Source organism: Engystomops pustulosus, chromosome 9 (assembly GCF_040894005.1).
Source record: "Engystomops pustulosus chromosome 9, aEngPut4.maternal, whole genome shotgun sequence".
Classification (NCBI taxonomy): domain Eukaryota; kingdom Metazoa; phylum Chordata; class Amphibia; order Anura; family Leptodactylidae; genus Engystomops; species Engystomops pustulosus.
In genome coordinates, this window is record NC_092419.1 from 45,876,849 (window position 1) to 45,898,325 (window position 21,477).

General features: G+C 40.8%; 1 protein-coding gene across 1 annotated transcript in view; it reads left to right on the top strand.

Annotated features, from left to right (window-relative positions):
* The window catches only part of CHRDL1 (chordin like 1), a 64,421-nt gene extending 43,222 nt beyond the window's left edge, over positions 1 to 21,199 (top strand). The window contains exons 5-10 of the mRNA XM_072123592.1: positions 176 to 243; positions 1,236 to 1,413; positions 3,348 to 3,542; positions 18,237 to 18,401; positions 18,511 to 18,600; positions 20,294 to 21,199. Coding sequence (XP_071979693.1) covers positions 176 to 243; positions 1,236 to 1,413; positions 3,348 to 3,542; positions 18,237 to 18,401; positions 18,511 to 18,600; positions 20,294 to 20,424 — 827 coding nt within the window. The 3' untranslated portion in view covers positions 20,425 to 21,199. The remainder of the gene's footprint in view (positions 1 to 175; positions 244 to 1,235; positions 1,414 to 3,347; positions 3,543 to 18,236; positions 18,402 to 18,510; positions 18,601 to 20,293) is intronic.
* Positions 21,200 to 21,477: the final 278 nt, after the last annotated feature.

Below are 21,477 nucleotides of genomic sequence, written 5' to 3' on the forward strand. Positions count from 1 at the left end.
GTCATGCCGAAACCTGTGTGAAGTCCTAGACTAATGTGCCATTTGGTTTACTCCAGAATCATTCCCTGAAGTTATTGATTTTACCCGTTACTAATACTCTGTATAACAATGTAAACAAGAGCAGAGAAATGTTTCCAAATCCTCGAAATTCCATGGCCTTGTCTTTCTTCTACAGGAGATGGCATGTTCTCTTGGGAGCACCATGAAACAGAGACTTTTCGACAACCAGGAAACAGAGAGGCAGTAAGTGTATAGTACATCCTTCTACTGTAGAACAGTATGTTTATACAGGGAGAATGTGTAATAATCAGGAGTACATACTTCATCAATCTAACAAAGTTATAGAATACACAATAGAAATAATGTAAAATGTGTATTTATGCACCAACATTAACTATTGACACATTTTACAGACCAGATAAATGCTTTTTTTTAATTGGAAAACTGTTATTTGAATATTCCAAATAACGCTTCTCTGGATACTTGAGTAATTCATATTTGGGATGTATGAATTATGTTCTAAATGACCTATGGCATTTACATACTACAGGGGGCCCTGTAGGTATTTTAGGTTATTTTTTTTCTTGTCGATTATACATCCATGATATATTTTTATATTTTAATTTTTATTACATTGTATTTTTTGTCTATTATCTCATCATTCTAGTATCAAATCTAATGATAAATACAGAAATTGATTACTTATTATTTTAATTACAAAAAAATAGGTAGGTTCCAGCACTCATCACCTCTTCCTTATTCACAAGTGAACACTCCCTAATTAATTATGAGTGATGTTTGACACTGTTTGAACAGTGTCATATATCAGAAGAACACAATGGGAAATTCTATAGATTTATAAACCACTAAAAGCTAATACTACACACTGTTTTCCAGGAATTCCAGAAAAATCCCATTTGGGACTAGGGCAGAGGTGCCAAAACAAAAAATGTTAACCTTGCTCTGGATCCCAGTTCCTACATTGTGCCAGTACGTGCAGACTTTGATACCTCCAGCCAGGTCGGGTGCTGGCATAATCCAGGAATTGTAAACCAGAGCCGGCTAAGTACACTTTTTTCTACCTGAGCCTCTTTGATATTTTCCAGAAATTCTAACTGAGCATGTAACATGTTTATTAGTCCTTGCTATGTAAGAAAGCAGAATAGGCAAGATAAGATAAATAATTTTGGGCAACACGGTTAAGAATTTCTTTCATTGTGCTTGAATTCATACAGCGGCATTCTTACCAGCGGTCTTATGATCATGTTTCTGGCTCAAGTGCTTTAAGACAGGCAATGAGCCCCCCCAAACACCCCAGTACAAGAAGTAACCGTGGAGTAGTCGCTGACCCTCAACAAGCTTCAGGAACTATTGTACAGATCGTCATAAACAACAGCCACAAGCACGGGAAAGGTACACTACAACCAAATAATGAGAATCTTATATTTTTTATATTATCTAAATGTTTATCACTAGGACACACAGGCCCACATTTACTAAAAAAAAACGTGCAAACTGTACTATGTGAAGTTTGCCTGTGTAGTGTGCAGAGGGACCAAACTTCAGGCATGAATCTTCATGAAGCTGGTGCCCCCTGCACTGCTCCGACAGAGTGCACCAGTATTTTTTGGTGCACCTTTAATACGGAGCATGCAACACAATTCTCACGGACACTGATAAATGTGGCGCACAGTCCGACGGTGCACAAGAACTCCCCCTTCAGTGCAGTATAGTGCAGCTGCGACACAAACGTGTCTCGAACACTTCTTAAATACACTACAAAAGAATGTGCAAAGTCCAACAGAAAACTGGCACAGGGGCTTTAATAAATCTGGGCCACAGTATTTATTCACCTTATCCTTATTTATTTGCATTTATTTTATGTATAGGTATGGTAATGTATTATTTAAAAATGTTTCCATAGTTAAAACTATAGTAGTGCATAGATATAATATTGTATAGATATTCCTGCAGGGAAATAGTCCCCGCCAGCAAAGGTAAAAAAGAAATAAAAAGCCTCAATAAAATAGATTTTTAGAAGTTATTGAGCAATATAATGATATTTCTAATAATTTTAAAATTCATATTATATTATGCTGTCATATAGTTGTATCATTCATATAAATATACAAAAGAGAAACTATGGAGCTCATGAGCTAAACAGAAGGGAGTCCTGCTGATTTAAGATTATGATTTACTGTGTGTAAATAGTGGATATGAGAGGTGGCATAGAGGGGTAGTCATGTCAATGCTAGTTTGGGCAGCAATTGTAAGAAAGGTTGTAAGTAGTGCTTAGAGGATCCTAACCAAAAAGTTTGGGTTTGCACCGAAATTTGCAGATTCAGTTCCTATGGATCCGAACCGGGACTTCATTAGAAATTCACATTTAGGTATGGCTCAATCTCGCTGGTACTGGCATTGATAGTGGGCATTAACAAGTGAAACAAGTTCTACAGGATAGGGCCTAACTTGCAGATTGGAGGGCGTCTCAGTGAAAGGACCCCAGTCCGATCCCTCATCGCTCCCCGAGATGACCGCAGCAGTTTGTCATGCATGGTTGGACTGTCCCTTTCATCTCTATGGAGCTGACAGAGATTGCAGAGGGCCAGGACTAACTGATCTTGTTCTCTGTGTAGTAGCCAGTGCAAGGAATTGCAGCTTTGGACCCAATTCACTTTTATAACAAGAACTAAAAAGAAAATGGAGCTGTGCTTTTGTATCCATGTTCATATTTATTAAGGGATGAAAGAGAACATATAAAAGTAGGGATAACAATAAAACAGATGGTGAATGATGGAAGACAGACTGTAATAGAACATTGAAATTGAGAACATAAATATAGGATTTTTGCAAAAAAGAGAATTAAAAGGTATTTTAACTATATGAGCATTTGCGTTTTTTTTATATGTTGATTTTAAGAGAGTAGTAGTTTCTTATAACCTTTTTCATGTGTGGTCATATCAGTTTTGTTATAAAAAAAAATCCCATTGGCTTTGTAATGCTGATGAATGCCATGTAATTTTAGCCAAGTTATTTGGCAAAAGCATCTAAATATTTTTATTGCCAAGTAAGAAATCTTAAGTAAGACACAACGGTATAACTTGTTCAATAATTGTCAACCTGTTCTTAGTTATCACATTTGGAGAAGATTTCTTGGAATAAAGGTACTGGACCTCAATGGACTATGATAATGGTTGGTTGGCAGATCCAACATCCCCTTTAAAAAGTAATTGTTCCCTTAAATCACTGAACACTTTATTCATCTTAATTTTCCTTCCTAATAAACTTCACCAAAGAACTGTCAGGTTTCAAGTAACATCTGCTTATATTTGCCATGTTCCCTGCAGTATGTGTCTCAAATGGGAAAACATACTCCCACGGAGAGTCTTGGCACCCTACCTTGCGAGCTTTCGGAATGGTGGAATGTGTGCTGTGTACATGCAACTTCACGAAACAAGAGTGCAAGAAAATTAGCTGCCCGGAGGAATATCCTTGTAAAAATCCCCAGAAAATAGATGGAAAATGCTGCAAATTATGTCCAGGTATGTCCTAAAATGATAAACTTATGATAAACTAAACCTTATAATTATATTAATTTGCAGTGTAACATTGCCGATAGCTATACTCCTCAGCTATATGGAATATCTAACATAGATATAGATCCCCTTGAAAAAAAAATATATACATATTTGTACAATCACAAACATTTATATACTCATATATACACACATTTATATACTTATATATACACGCATAAAGTTCTGCACTCATACACACACTAATACACTCTTACAAACAAACACACATGTATAAACTCATACGCAAGAATTTGTGTTTATTTCACTGCTTCTATGCCAGAAAACTAGACTAGAAGCAGTGATAAATTCTCTCCAAAGTATGTACACATCGTATGCATACATTGTGTATAGTACTTATGCATTATAAACTAAGTGTAGAAGAGACATAGACTCAGAGTTGCTGTAAAGTAAACCCTAAGTTTCTCTAGGGTAGCCAAATAGTAAGTATTAAAATCAATAATTTCAATCGAGCACAACTGCAAATTATGAACAATTTTTAATGAAAGTAAAAACTTCATAACATTTATAAATTATACAGTATTTTATTATTCTAATATGAGTGTAATGCAAAGGCCTTTGCAAATAGCAAAATATCACTAATATAACCACATCCACTTAAGGGCTCATTCACATGTCTGTCGGTGGAACAGCTATGTACATCTGCAAGCTTGCGGCCGCATATATGTCCCCCATAGATGGCTATGACGCACGGGCTCGTAGGGGGAGCGCAACAAGCTCTATCTTTGGTCGTATCTATGGCCATGTGGCTACTATTTTCTATGAAGAGGGGCGGGGGGGGGCAGCTATGGCATGGCGTGCACATGTTATTGTGAATGTAGCACGCTGGCAGACTTTAATCTGATTTAATACTAAGAAGTGACATTGAACTATCATTAATTAAGTGGCTCTGGTAATGTTATTTATACTATTCATATTAAGCAGATGTTGCTACACACTCGAAGTGAGTAGTAAATACTGCTTTATATTTGTGTATTACAAAAGGTATTTTTCTACACTATTGAGCTGTAAAGGAAAAAACAGTAGACTTTAACAGGAGGCAACAGCATATGACAATGCAGTCTCCGGGTCTCAATGCAGGTGATGTGCTATGCAATGTGCTTGTTCCCATGTGTGCTCAGTAATTACAGGAAGCAGCTCATTCATGTCAGATCTCTCCTGTCTAAGGTCTGCCCTCATCTTCCCGCACCCCCTCCTCCTGCAGCTGCTCAAATGTAATCTCATGTGCACAGAATGTCATGGTCTTCAAACCACCTCCATCTCTCTAAATGGCTATAGTCAGGTCAATGGAGATAAGAGAGAAGGATCAGCACAGCAGCCTACACAGGTGATACACAGTGATACAAAGATGAAGACTATTTACTTCTGTGTGTGCTCTGTACTCTCATCCCTCACTTTCCTGGGATGAGGGGAGAGTGATAGTATCTGCTGAACAGTTTGGCTGACACATCCATCATAGCAGATAGTGTGTATAGTAGTCATAAGGCTGTATTAGATTATACAGTAGATCTGTAGGTCTATATAAGTGAGTGTGTATAGTGTGTGTATGAGTGTTTTGTATACAGTGGGTACAGTAAGTATTCAGACCCCTTTACATTTTTCACTCTTTGTTTCATTGTTTCAGCCAATAGGTAAGATCAAAAGAGTTATTTTTGCTCATTAATGTACACTGTGCTCCCCATCCTGACAGAAAAAAAATAGAAAAGTAGATATTTTTGATAATTTATATCAAATATCACTCGATATTTTGATATCATATCGAGTGAAGTATTCAAACCCTTTGCTCAATATTGAGTCTCAATATTCTCAGCCATGAGTCTTCTTGGGAATGATGCAACACATTTTTCACACCTGGACGTGGGGATCCTATGCCTCTTCCTTGCTGATCCTCTCCAGTTCCCTCAGGTTGGATGTTGAACGTTGGTGGAAGCCATTTTCAAGTCTCTCCAGAGATGCTTAGTTGGATTTAGGTCAGGGCTCTGGCTGGGTCAGTCAGGAATGGTCACAGAGTTGTTCCGAAGCCACTGATTGGTTATTTTAGAAGTGTGCTTAGGGTCATTGTCTTGTTGGAAGGTGAAGCTTTGGCCCAGTCTGAGGTCCAGAGTAATCTGGAAGAGGTTTTATTCAGGATCTCTCTGTTCTTGAATGCATTCATCTTTACATTAATTTCAACCAGTTGTCCTATCCCTGCCCCAATAGTATGATGCAGCCACCACCATGTGTCACTGTTGGGATTGTATCTGGACGGTGATGAGGAATGCCTGGTTTTCTCCACACATGCAGCTTAGAATTAACACCAGAAAAGTAAATTTTCATCTCATCAGACCAGAGAATGTTATTTCTTATAGTCTAGGAGTGTTTCATATGTGTTTTTTTGCAAAATGTATGTGGCTTTCATATGTCTTGCACTGAGGAGAGGCTTCCGTTGGCACAACCTGCTATATGGCCCTAATCAGCCAGGTAGAGGAAAAGCTGTGGTCATCCCAAACTTCTTGCATTTAAGGATTATGGAGCCCACTGTGCTCTTGGGAACCTTATGTGCTATAAAATTTCTTTTGTAACCTTGGCCAGATCTGTACCTTGCCACAATTCTGTCTCTGAGCTCCATGGGCAGTATCTTAGACTTTAAGATTCTCTTGTGCTTTGACTTTGAGCACTTTGAGCTGTGAGGTGCGTTTCTTACCTAATCAAGTCCAACTTTTATTAAACACAGCTGGAATCTAATTAAGGAGTAAAACTTTCTCAAGGAGGACCAGAAGGAAATGGACAAAGAGTTAAATATTAGTGTCACAGCAAAGGGTCTGAATACCTATGACCATGTGATATTTCAGTTTTTATTATTTAATAAATTAGCAAAAATATCTACATTTCAGTTTTTTTCTGTGAAGATTGGGGGCAGAGTATACATTAATGACCAAAAGAAAGAACTTTTTCATCTTACCAATTGGCTGCAATGAAACAGAGTGGAAAATTTAAAGGGATCTGAATACTTTTCGTAGCCAGTGTAGGTCACTGTAATGCAAGTTAGTAAGGATATAAAACTGACATTGAATTTATTCAGCACTAACTGAGGAGAGGCTTCATCTGGAGATTCTGTGTCCTGATTGGCTTCGCTGTTAGTGGTAGTGCATGCGAGGAGAGATCAACATCATTGGAAGTGAAGGAAGCTGCTCTGGCCCCAGTTTCCTTTGCTGATGTCACAACCAGGAAGTGCCCATCTGCTAATGGAAGCTAAGGATTTTCTCAGGTTTGGAAGAAGTCAGCAGCATGATATAGGTATTGTTGGAATTGTTGTGGAAGACTCTATTCAGTTGTATTAAAACAATTTTATCAGGAAGGTTTTTAAGCTAATACTGCTTCAATTTTGGTAGATACGTAATACTGTTTATAAATTGGCTGGTTATTATTTTACCAAGGTTTCTTATCTTGTCATTTGGAAAGACCTTTTCAGTTTACTTACATTTTAAATAACTTTTTTTGCTTTGCAATTTCTGGATATCAGGTCTTACAAATTGCAAAATACTGTATAATATATGAATTTTAACTTTGATTAAATATAACTCATACTTTGGAATTGTTTTGAATTGATATTATTGACACTGATCTCATATATGCTTGTTTGGAAATAAATCAGCTGAATGGGCCGGCCAAGGTTTTATTGGTGATATTACTTTTTAACCCTTACTATGTGTGGGCAAGGCTTTTCAGGAAGCCCTGCAGTGAGATGTAACACATGTGGCCACTGGATGTCCTGCAAATATCAACGTGCCCTCTTATCACTACGGGTGAACCACTGTCATATTCAAAGGCTCCTCAGATCACTCAGATCTGGGGCTTTGCTAGCTTATTTGTCATAGAACTATTCAAGGATAATATATTTCCAATACTGTTTTGAGAAGAACATATGTGTACTTTATGATTATTTCGAGATAACCCAGAGATGTATGATGTGAAACATCCAGATCTGTTTTTGTAACCTGCTCACTTTTGCATAACTCTGATTGCCTGGCAGATGTGCGTTATTTTTCCCCAATACTGGACAATGTAAATGTACATAGAACCCATAATGTAACATGTGTTGATTAAAGTTTTTTTCTCTACTGTACAGAAAACATGCATTGATTTCTGATAATTTAACGATTTCTTCAGTTCTAACATTTTAATGGCTAGGTATCATATTGCTGTACATTCTGATTCAATATTTTGGATAAATAGCAGCTTTACTTGGCTCGAGAGAATGTCAAATTCTTGATGACTTTCCACAGGTCAGCTAAGGATATTGCGTGCCTAGATTTTTGTGCTAAGATAAAGGAACCATCTCTGTTCTGTTAACATCCACTGGCAAGGCATACAGCTTTCATGTGGGCCCAGGACTGACACTAGCTACTAAGGTCACAACAACTGGCACACAAACTTGCTCATGGGGAAAAAAATCAGATATAAATAATAGTAAAAATAATAATTAACAAAATTGCATTACCGAATCTGTGCATGTGTGAATTTCATACATATTTTTATTTTATTCATACAATAACACTTCAGAAATGCATGACATGGACTATAAATAATTCTGTGAAATAATTCTCCCGGCTTCGGTATCTTTTACACTAAGATATAAATCAGAGCGATGGGAAGGGGTGACAAAAGCATACAGTGGGTATGGAAAAATTGGGACCCCTCTAATTGTTTTACTCTTTGTTTCTTTGCAGGATTTGCTAGGATCAAAAAAGTTATTTTTTTTGCTCAATAATGTGCACTCTGCACCCCATCTTGACAAAAAAAATCTAAAATGTAGATATTTTTGCAGATTTATTACACAAGAAAAACTAAAATATCACATGTCATAAGTATTGCTGTGAAACTCATATTTAACTTACATGCTGCCCATTTCCTTCTGATTCTCCTTGAGATGGTTTTACTCCTTCATTGGACATGTGTTTAATTGAACTGATTGGCCTTGATTAGGAATGACAAACACCTGCTTATATAAGACAGGTCAAAGTGCATGTTGGAGGACATGAGAATCATGAAGTCTAAGAAACTGCCCAATGAGCTCAGAATTGTGGCAAGGCACAGATCTGACCAAGGTTACAAAATAATTTTTGCAGCACTCAAGGTCCCTAAGAGCACAGTGGCCTCCATAATCCTTAAATGGAAGAAGTTTGGGACAACGTAAACTCTTCTTCAACCTGGCCGTCTAGCCAAACTAAGCAATCGTGGGAGAACAGCTTGGTGAGAGAGGTAAAGATGAACCCCAAGATGACTGTGGCTGAGCTTCAGAGATGCAGTAGGGAGATAGGAGAAAGTTCCACAGTCACCTATCACTGCAGGCCACCATCAGTCAGGGATTTATGGCAGAGTGGCAGCCTCTCCACAGTGCAAGACATTTTAAAGCCGCATACAGTTTGCAAGAGAGTATACATGAAGGACTCCCAGACTATGAGAAATAAGATTCTCTGGTCTGATGAGACAAGGATTTAACTTTTTGGCGTTAATTCTAAGCAGTATGTGTGGAGAAAACCAGGAGCTGCTCATCACCTGCCAAATACAATCCCAGCAGTGACACATGGTGGTGGTGGCATCATGGGGGTGTTTTTCAGCTGAAGGGACAGGACGACTGGTTGCAATTGAAGGAAAGATGAATAATATCCTTCGGAAGCATTGGAATATCATTAAATCGGACCCCATACTTACCAAAATTGTACCAAATAATATTTCATGTATCTACAGAAGAGCCCCTACCATAAAAAATCTACTAGCCCCCAGCATCCCCAAACAATATAAATCCACAGCCATACCTTCGAACCGAAAGGGGATCTCAAAATGCAATAAACCTCTATGTTTATGCTGCAAAATAATAAGAATAGGAGACACATTCCAATCTCGCAGCACAAAAGAAATATTCAACATTAAACATCAATTAAACTGTTGCAGTAGGTATGTCATATACCTCATTGAGTGTCAATGTGGCATGCAATATGTAGGGAGAACGACACAACCCCTACACTGCAGGACCAACCAGCACCGTTATAATATTAAACATAAAGTCCTAAAACATGGATTATCCAGACACTGTGCCATTAAACATAAAGGGGAGGAAATTATCTCCATCACCCCGATCGATCACATTAATGCCGAGGCAAATAAGAGATTCGAGATTTTAAAAAAGAAAGAGATCTACCGGATATACCGGCTCAATACTGTCAAGCCTACAAGTCTCAATGAAATAACTGAAACAATACTGACATAAAAATACTACAGTACCGACATTCCTTCATGAGATCCAGCTATCTTCGTTCTTCCCCTTCTTAACACAGCGACTCATCGATCTTCCACCTTCTCCGAGAGTTCGCTCTCCTGAATTTTGGTCCTCAGCGGCTTCCGTAGTCCTAATCATTACTGACAGCTAGACTCCCGCAAACCATATTACCTCATGTACACTCCATTCCGCAACACAATCAAACATAATCTCAAATAACTAGCCATATTCAAATTTACTAAATAATACCACCAATTAAGGTAATTATCTCTTAAGTGTAACTAATAATCTTACCATATGGGTATGTATTTGTGCATTGTTGAATGTTTTTATTCTTAATCTTTTATCTATTTGTCTATTTATCTATTTATTTATTTATTCATCTATTTAATCATTTATAGCGGTTACTATTTATTATTTTAAACCGATACTCTGAATCAAAGTTTTATGAATGAACACCTCTATACTATATGTTTTTATTTACATCTTGACGTCATGCTGACACGGTACAGACGCATCTGTCCGCGCCAAAAAAACACCATTTAAACCGCACAGTCTATTGTATGTTATGCTTAACTGTAACTGATGAAGAGCCCGGTTCGGGCCCGAATCGTGTTTTACCAAGCTTTATTAATAAAATACGCAATCCAAGAATATCTTTCTCACGACCGAGTCATTGGCGCTGACATCATCCTGGAACCCCATACTTGATCACCGCATCCTTTTCATGAACGCACCTGCCTACATGAAACCCAGGAAAGCGGCCTAATATCACTCTGGACGTGATCCCAAGCGATCTTTTCGTGTTGTACTGGTAGTACAACCATAATAGGTGAGCAATATTTCACTCAAAGAAAATATATCACTCTGCCTAATCCAGATTCACACATGTGGCGCCTGTATCGTGTTTTCTCTCTCCTTCTTTGAATATTAACGAGATGTCAGCAGACACCCACCCTAATGAAATGGCAGCAGACTCCCCTTTAATTAAAGGGCAGCAGAGGTCCCCTTTAATGTGATGTCAGCAGAGGTCTCTTTAAACAGATGGCAGCAGACTCCCCCTTAATTAAATGGCAGCAGTCACCCCATTAATGAAACAAAAACAATAAACTCTGAACTTACCTCACCCAGCGATACCACTGCTTCCTCTCTGGCAGTGTAGGCAGTGTAGGCAGATGCACGTCCATAGGTGCGGCTGCCACACACACACTGTATGATGTGGGGGTAGCGTTGCTGATCACTGTGCGCAGGCACGATGCATAGGCGTGCATCTGCCTGCCTGCGCAACCACTGTAATCAATTGTATGCATATCTGACACATATACAATTGATTCGCCTCACATTTGTTGGGACCCGCAGACTGACGACTGGTGGACTGTGGGCCCTGGACCATCGCCGTGTCCGGTCGCAGTCGCCCCTGCTGTGACCGCAATTGTTACACTACTGCATGTCTGTATTCTGAAAGAAACAGATGCAATAAATTTCATGGTGGGTGATTCGGGCAGTAATGGGCATCTGAATCGCCTGCATTACATTCACCCAGGATGCATACATTTTGAAAACACACATGAAAGACTTCCAGACTATGAGAAATAAAATTCTCTGGTCTGATGAGACAAGGATTTAACTTTTTGTTGTTAATTCTAAGCGGTATATGAAAATCTCATCCAGATGCTCTGGACCTCAGACTGGACCAAAGCTTCACCTTCCAACAAGACAATGACCCTAAGCACACTTCTAAAATAACCAATCAGTGGTTTCGGAACAACTCTGTGACCATTCCTGACTGGCCCAACCAGAGCCCTGACCTAAATCCAACTAAGCATCTCTGGAGAGACTTGAAAATGGCTTCCACCAACGTTCACCATCCAACCCGAGGGAACTGGAGAAGATCTGCAAGGAAGAATGGCATAGGATCCCCAAATCCAGGTGTGAAAAACTTGTTACATCATTCCCAAGAAGACTCATGGCTGTACTCAAAAGCTGTTTCTACTCAATACTGAGCAAAGGGGCTGAATACTTATGACCATGTGATATTTCAGTTTTTCTTGTCTAAAAAATTTGCAAAACTATTTACATTTCCTTTTTTTTTGGTCAAGATGAAAATTGACTGCAATGAAACAAAGAGTTAAAATTTAAATGGGTCTGAATGTTTTCTGTAACCACTGTAACTGTTACCTTGGGAATCTATACATATTTATACATACTGCTCAAAAAAGGGATTTGGAATAGCCTCAAGACAAGCAAGACAAGGAAATAAGGCTTAGTAATGTGTTTGCCTCCATGAGCCTTTATGTCCTCCATACAACACTTTGACATGCTCCTGATGAGGCTTCAGATGTTCTTTTGAGGGATCTCCCCCCAAACCTGGATTAAAGGATCAGTCAGCTCCTGGACAGTGTGTGGTGTAACATGGCAATGGATGGAACAAGACATGATTTCCCTGATGGAGAGCAAGGACAACTGCTGACACACTACAGCTACGTAAGGCTGCATTCACACTACTGTATGGGGGAGGTATGTACAGCTCCTCTCCATTGCGCCGGACGTGTGCCTGCCCTGCTGTTGGTGTGCGGGCATACGTCTGTGCAAGTGCAGCTTAAGACCTATGATTGTCATGCATCAAAAGCAACCCAGGGCACGGTGCACCTACATATCGTCTCTCAATGGGTCTGAGGATCTCATCCTGGTACCTCTGGCGAGCACACTGAGGGCTGTGCAGCCCGCCAAATTAATGCCTCTCCACACCATTACTGACCCACTGCCAAACAGGTCATGCTGGAGGATGCTGCAGACAGAAGAACGCTCTCCACAGTTCTAACGATTCTAAATTCATTTAGAATTCCCGGAAAACTTACAGAAGTTTACAGTGATTTGTGGGAGCGGATTTCAAATGTTTTTCCCCTTCATTAGCAAAATGGCCGCGAATACAACATGTTACATGGGGCAGAGAACTCTGGGAAGAAGAAAGGCAGTGTTCCTCTCTGTATGGGCGTAGTGTTCCTCACTGTATGGCGGTAGAGTTCCTCACTGTATGGGGGTAGTGCTCCTCACTGTATGGCGGTAGTGTTCCTCACTGTATGGCGGTAGTGTTCCTCACTGTATGGCGGTAGTGCTCCTCACTGTATGGCGGTAGTGTTCCTCACTGTATGGTGGTAGTGTTCCTCACTATATGGCGGTAGTGTTCCTCACTGTATGGGGGTAGTGTTCCTCACTGTAAGGTGGTAGTATTCCTCACTGTGTGGCGGTAGTGTTTCTCATTGTATGGGGGTAGTGTTCCTCACTGTATGGGAGTAGTGTTCCTCACTGTATGGGGGTAGTGTTCCTCACTGTATGGGGGTAGTGTTCCTCACTGTATGTGGGGTAGTATTCCTCACTTTATGGCGGTAGTATTCCTCACTGTATGGGGGTAGTGTTCCTCACTGTATGGCAGTAGTGTTCCTCACTATATGCCGGCAGTGTTCCTCAATGTATGTCGGTAGTGTTCCTCACTGTATGGCAGTAGTGTTCCTCACTGTATGGGGGTAGTGTTCCTCACTGTATGGGGGTAGTATTCCTCACTGTATGGCGGTAGTGTTCCTCACTGTATGGGGGTAGTGTCCCTCACTGTGTGGCGGTAGTGTTCCTCACTGTATGGCGGTAGTGTTCTTCACTGTATGGGGGTATCGTTCCTCACTGGATGGCAGTAGTATTCCTCACTGTATGACGGTAGTGTTCCTCACTGTATGGGGGTAGTGTTCCTCACTGTATGGCGGTAGTATTCCTCACTGTATGGGGTAGTGTCCCTCACTGTATGGCGGTAGTGTTCCTCATTATATGGTGGCAGTGTTCCTCACTGTATGGGGGTAGTGTTCCTCAATGTATGTCGGTAGTGTTCCTCACTGTATGGGGGTAGTATTCCTCACTGTATGGCAGGAGTGTTCCTCACTGTATGGGGGTAGTGTTCCTTACTGGATGGCAGTAGTATTCCTCACTGTATGACGGTAGTGTTCCTCACTGTATGGCGGTAGTGTTCCTCACTGTATGGGGGTAGTGTTCCTCACTGTATGGCGATAGTATTCCTCACTGTATGGGGTAGTGTCCCTCACTGTATGGCGGTAGTGTTCCTCATTATATGGTGGCAGTGCTCCTCACTGTATGGGGGTAGTGTTCCACAATGTATGTCGGTAGTGTTCCTCACTGTATGGGGGTAGTATTCCTCACTGTATGGCGGTAGTGTTCCTCACTGTATGGGGGTAAAGTTCCTCACTGTATGGCGGTAGTGTTCTTCACTGTATGACGGTAGTGTTCCTCACTGTATGGGCGTAGTGCTCCTCACTGTATGGGGGTAGTGTTCCTCACTATATGGTGGTAGTATTCCTCACTGTATGGAGGTAGTGTTCCTCACTGTATGGAGGTAGTGTTCCTCACTGTATGGGGTAGTGTTCCTCACTGTATGGCAGTAGTGTTCCTCACTGTATGGGGGTAGTGTTCCTCACTGTATGGGGTAGTGTTCCTCACTGTATGGCGGTAGTGTTCCTCACTGTATGGCAGGAGTGTTCCTCACTGTATGGCAGGAGTGTTCCTCACTGTATGGGGGTAGTGTTCCTCACTGTATGGCGGTAGTGTTCCTCACTGTATGGGGGTAGTGTCCCCCACAGTATGGCGGTAGTGTTCCTCACTGTATGGGGGTAGTATTCCATACTGTATGGCAGTAGTGTCCCTCACTGTATGGCGGTAGTGTTCCTCACTGTATGGGGGTAGTGCCCCTCACTGTATGGGGGTAGTGTTCCTCACTGTATGGGGGTACTGTTCCTCACTGTATGGTGGTAGTGTCCCTCACTGTATGGCGGTAGTGTTCCTCACTGTATGGCGGTAGTGTCCCTCACTGTATGGGGGTAGTGTTCCTCACTGTATGTGGGTAGTGTCCCTCACTGTATGGCGGTAGTGTTCCTCACTGTATGGGGGTAGTGTCCCTCACTGTATGGGGGTAGTGTTCCTCACTGTATGTGGGGTAGTACTCCTCACTGTATGGCGGTAGTGTTCCTCACTGTATGGCGGTAGTGTTCCTCACTGTATGGGGGTAGTGTTCCTCACTGTATGGGGGTAGTCTTCCTCACTTTATGGCGGTAATGTTCCTCACTGTATGGCGGTAGTGATCCTCACTGTATGGCAGTAGTATTCCTCACTTTATGGCGGTGTTTAGAATTTTTAGGTTTTATTATTATAAATTTTTTTTCAAACCTTATTTTATTTTTACTATTTTTCAGACTCCCTAGGGTACTTTAACCCTAGGTTGTCTGATCGAGTATATAGGGATTTCCCTCATTGAGCTGATCGCACATTGTAATGAAGGGGCTAAACCAGATTGCCGCTCCCCGTTGACGTCACGGGCAGCGACGATCCTCGGCAAGATGGTGGCGCCCACACGCCGCCAGCTGCCGGCACTCTGCGGGTTAACACCTGCGATCGGTACCAGCACCAACTGCGGGTGTTATCGGTAAGTTTTTGCTGCAATATGCAGCAAATAATTACTGGCTATGGAGAGGGCTCAGCCCGTGAGCCCTCTCCATGCACCTGCACCCGGCATGTGATATACTGTTACGTCACATGCCTTAATTCGATTCAGTTCGAAACTAATTTTCTCTGAAAATTCGGCGAACCAGCTTGAGTCAGATTCACATAAATTCGCCTCTAGTTTTAAGGCATTCAGCAACTTTTGTACATTGGGTTCTCATACCACCTTTCATGGAGTCTGTCTTAGTTTGAGCGAACACATGGATATTAGTAGCTTGCTGGAGATAATTTTGAAAGGGTTTTGCATTGTTCCTCATGTAATGGTTCTGCTGCTGGGTTGTTGCCCTCCTGGCATCTGCTCCATGTAACTTCTCCATGCATCTGCTCTAACTTTCTTTCCACAGCTCGTATTGATGTTTCATCCCAGATGAGCTACACTATCTAAGCAACATCTGTGGGTTGTTGACACAGCCTCACACTACCTCTATGGGGAAGAGCAAGGACAACATGCAAAAGTGACCAAAACAACAGCCAAAAAGTATGAGAAGAGGGAAATGATCCATGGTCATCACCTATAGAACCACTTCTTTATAGGAGTTGTCCTTCTAGTTGAATTGCATTACTACCTGTTGTCTGTTCAATTAGGGCAACAGCAGGATAAATTGATTCACAATCAGTGTCAAATCATAGGTGGACAGGTTGATTTCACCAAATTGTTATTGACTTAAAGTTACATTGTGCTATTTTAAAAAGTGACCCCTTTAATTTTTTTGGAGCAGTCTATATAAAGATACAGAGTGGTTCTGCAGGTGGGGACCACAGACCACTTCTCAGTAACAATGCTTTCTTGCTGATGTTTTGGTCAATTGTGAATGTTGGTGGTGCTTTCAGACTTATACTAGCTTGAGATGGACTCTTCAACCCACACAAGTGGCTCAGATAGTGCAGCTCATCCAGGATGGCACATCAATGCGAGCGGTGGCCAGAAGGTTTGTTGTGTCTATTTGATAGTGTCCAGAGGCTGGAGGAATTACCAGGAGACAGACCAGTACACCAGGAGACGTGGAGGGGGCCATAGGAGGGCAACAACCCAGCAGCAGGACCGCTACCTCCCCCTTTGTACAAGGAGGAACCGGAGGATCACTGCCAGAACACTGCAAAATGACCTCCAGCAGCCACAAATGTGCATGTGTTTGCACAAGCGGTTAGAAACCAACTCTATGAGGATGGTATGAGGGCCCGACGTTCACAGATGAGGGTTGTGCTCACAACCACCGTGCAGGATGCTTGGCATTTTTGCCATGGCAGCATTGGTAAATTGGCCACTAGCCCCCTGTTCTCTTCACAGATTAAAGCAGGTTCACACGGAGCAGATGTGACAGACTTGAAAGAGTCTGGAGATTCCATGGAGAGCGATCTGCCGCCTGCAACATCCTTCAGCATGACCAGTTTGGAGTGTGTCAACAGTTCCGGCAAGATGTAGGCATTGAAGCTATGGACTGGCTCGCTGGTTCCCCAGACCTAAATCTGGGACATCATGTCTCACTCCATCTACCTACGTTGCACAGAGTCCAGTCCTCCAATTTGTTAATACATTTGATTTCCATTAATGATTTTGTTTTGTGATTTTGTTGTTAGCACATTCACCTTTGTACAGAACAAAGTAATCAGTAAGAATATTTAATTAATTCATATCTAGGATGTGTCATTTGAGTGTTCCCTTTATTTTTTTGAGCAGTGTATGTATATGTGTATATATATATATGCAGAATAATACCTGTATTTTACCGCTGACCAACATTTAAAAAGGGGTGGTCCAGAAATTACATTTGAAGGCCAATACTTGAACTTGGCATAAATGAACAAAAAAATGCAAATAAGACTTCCAGAAAAAAACACCTGTGTCTTTTTAACCATTTCAACAATAACCATTTGCCACCAGATACTACATGACTATGCCCCATGTCAATTGGAAAATCGCACAAAACTATAGCACAAATTTACACACTGCAGAATTAGCCCCAGGGCTGAGCTGCAGATTTCTGGTGAAATCTAATCCTCTTTGCATGGACTGTAAATTCTGTTTTATTTAAATGTGTATACTATGCAGCAAAACTAGTGTTTTCACTCTGTGTGTCTCTTGCCTTACCATCCGTATCCAAATAATATTTTTTGTGACGTTTTAGGAAAAATATGTTTGAAAAGCTTGTATAAAGTGTAGATACAATGCTGTGTTTGGTTGTGAGCAGATTTAGAAACTACTTTTAAAAGGGAACATTTACTAAGGGCCGTGCACCAGTTTTCTGTCTGACTTTTATGTGCAAACTGCTTGCACAGGTATTTAAGAAGTGTCTGCACCACATTTGTGTTGCACGTGACCGCTTTGTGGTACGGCGGCACTATACAAATATCAGCATTGAAAGGGGGCCTTCCTTTTCTCATTCAGACCCTTTGCCAGATTTAACATGCAAAGTCTGACAGAAATGTGTTGCACGCCCTATGTTACAGGTGCACTAAAAGAAAAGTTGGTAGAGACTGTCGGAGCAGCGCAGCAGGCGCCAGATTCATGAAGAACGTGCTCCAGAAATCCTGAGTCCTTAGGTTTGCACTGTAGATGTTTCATTTCCCTTTCTCATATGTTAAAATTACATAAAACAGATTTTACTGAAATGCACTGGTGGTGTACGTACCATCTGGCCGCTCTGCTCGGCTCCTGAATTGTTCTCATCTGCAGAAAAAGTCCTTCAGGAGCAATATATTAGGGATTTGATGATGATGGAATTTCCTGATATTTTATAGAGAGCACTTCCAAGATGGAATATTTTTGTTTCCTTAGTTATGAAAATGTGTAATAACTAATAGTTTCTCTCCTGTGATTATTATAGAGGAGATCCCAGATCCTCAGTCAGGTGACAAAGATTATCTGTGTGAGGAGACCATCCCTGTCTTTGAGTCTGTATTGTTGGAGGAAGGAGAAACCATCCGAAAAATAGCAGTGGTGACTGAAGAGCCTCCAGTTGCAGAAATTCATGTGTGGATAATCCAGAAAGGTAATGAGTATGTGTGACTGCCCTTTTGGAATATCACATTTATCGACAGACATGACTAGACAAACTAACTCTGTTCCATCTAATTATAATGAACCCTTGTGTTTGGTAGGTGTTCTTCGCCAGTTTTTCACTGAAAAAATGTCTAAGGAAGAATTTGAAGATCAACAAGAATTTAAGCAGATAACACGGACAACAGCAAGTGAGTTACAACATGATTATGAAATGCATAAAACAACATAAAAACCATAGATAAGGTATGCGACTGCACCTCAACAGATGGGGATTCTCAAAACTAGGGATTAGATCTTTCAGCAAATGATGCGTCCCTGACTTTAGGGTTTGGTGCATATTTCACACTTTTCATCTTCAGTGTAAATCCAGAACAATGTTTCAGGCACTGAAAATCTTTTATATTAGATTTTACTCTACCCTTTTTGTATTAATTGAGGTATAACTGTCTAATCCCTACTGTGTCATCTCTAATCTATCACATGACACAGTGATACAAGTTTTCTATTCACATAAGACCTGTGTCACACAAGCCTGCTATTTTACTTGACCATAAAACCATCTAATGTAAATGACGTGTTCAGCAGTGTCAAAGAATTTTAACACATAAAAGCCTTTGTTCTCTAGAGAGAAAATCTGGAGTTAAAGGTCTTACTCCTGCACTCTCAGCAAACCAAGCTTGCCTGTTTATGGGGTGGGGGGAAGGATGGTTAGCAATGGATATCATTAAGTGAAATATTCAGACATTAAAGGGGTCGTCCACAACTAATTGATATTGTTTGTGTGATGAAAAGTTATACCATTTTCCAATATGTATTCTGTATCAATTATTTATGGTATTATATATCTCTGCTTGTGGTCATGCAACAGGAAGTTTCATCATTGACTTCCCGTGGATAAACACCGGTCCATGTGATGTCATGCAGGTGCACGGCTTGTACAAAGTAATCGGAGTTGTGTAATATAACGAGCCGTGCACCTGTATGACATCACATACAGCATACGTTAGTGTGAATGCAGCCTAAAGCTGTATCACAGCATGGAGCATTAGACTACCTGCTCTGCTAATCAAAGGTGATTTGTGCTTGACAACCTTGCCCCTAATTGGTGCACAAGACTTAAAATTACATTTGTGTCATTGGGGGTCATTTACTAAGGGCCCGATTCGCGTTTTCCAGACGTGTTACCCGAATATTTCCGATTTGCGCCGATTGTACCTGAATTGCCCCGGGATTTTGGCGCACGCGATCAGATTGTGGTGCATCGGCGCCGGCATGCGCGCGACGGAAATCGGGGGTCGTGGCCGAGCGAAAACCCGACGGATTCGGAAAAAAACGCCGCATTTAAAAAAAAAATTATGTCGCGAAAATTTCACTCACCTTCATCCTGGATAGGCCGGTGTATTTCGAGGCATTCCAGCAGACTTCAGCGCAGCAGCGCCACCTGGTGGACGGTGGAGGAACTACCATCATAAATCCCGTCCGGACCCGAATCCAGCACAGAGAACGCGCCGCTGGATCGCGAATGGACCGGGTAAGTAAATCTGCCCCATTATGTCTAGTGCTGGTTCTATGCTTCTAGTGCTGTTATTTCTTGTGCTATTACATGCGATTATTTCTATTTCTAAAGTAGGACAATTATTATTATATACTCATGTTTATTCTATACTAATGTCATTTTTGTACAATACATTTGAACGTTTTGTAATATCGTCTTGAAAGCATACTTTATCTCTATAAATTATATTCATGGAAACATATCTAATTATACAAAATTATTGGCAGAATGGAGGGACAGCTGTATAAATCCTCATTTTTCTTTTATCAATTTATATTGAAAATCTTTCTGGTTAGGTTTTACACCACTTTCTTATTTACTTTCAGGCCAGTGGAAAATCTTCAGTGAGGGCGAAGCTCGGATCAGCCACATGTGTGAGACTCAAATTTGCCGGACAGAACTGGAAGAGTTGGTGAAGGTTCTGTCTCTGGACAAGACTGAAAAGGGTCATTGTTGAGAGCAAAAACATTGAGCGGGAAGAGAAAACCAGAGGCCGCCTAAAGACATTGGATTTGTAGCCGGACTGCAAGCTGATTCTGCTTAAGTCAACATTGTCGCCAAACCCAGAATGTAGGGACTATTAAGCATGGTGTGTTGAAGAAAAGTAACTGGCAGATCCAAGTGTGTAGGAGTCTGTGAGCAGTTAAATGCTTCCTCTTATGCCTTAGAGGGTTGGCATCAACTGTGAAAAAAAACACAAGTTTCTTCTTTATGAGAAATAAAATGTTTATTTGGAAAGTTAAAATTAATGGAATAAGCATAATTTAATAGAAGAACGGAAGGCCCATAATGTAGAAAATACAGAATTTCTGCGTATATGCATGTGTCTGCCTGAGTATACCCGCGTGCACAACTGGACAGTTCGCCAAGTTTGGCATTTAATAAGAAGGTGACACATAGTATTGGCACTGACACAGCTTTGTCTGACTAAATTTGGAGTTTGCTTTTCACATAACTTTGTTTATGCAAAGGTTTCCATTCTTGTCTTCAACGCTTACTGAGCTTCCATTGTTCAGGTTTTGTGTGGCAGGACAATGTGACATTATAATAAATTAAGGAGTTTTTCCCTATAAATCACAATTCTGGGCCAAAGCTACTTGGACTTAACCGTTCAGGCTCACTAGGATCAGATTCAGATATTTTTCTAAACGACTCTTGATGCCACTATGAATGCAGTGGTTAGACATATACAGTGTACTGAAGCCAATAAACCACCCATTTGTTACATGTCATAGAGTGTGTAAAGCTTATACAGTATATATTTATATACATTTTTATTGGCTATCCCTTACTTGCTGGGATATTCACAGTTTGATAAAATTGTCTCTATAAAAATAAGTAAATGTTTCATTGTCTTTAAACACAAGTTAATATAAAAAGAAAAAAGTAAAAAAAAATGTTTTCTAATAAGTAAAAACAGAGCTGGTTGTCCACATTCAGGATCAGCCAACCATCTACTCTATATGGTTCTTTGTAACTTCCTTCATAGACAGTAGGCATGTATATGGGG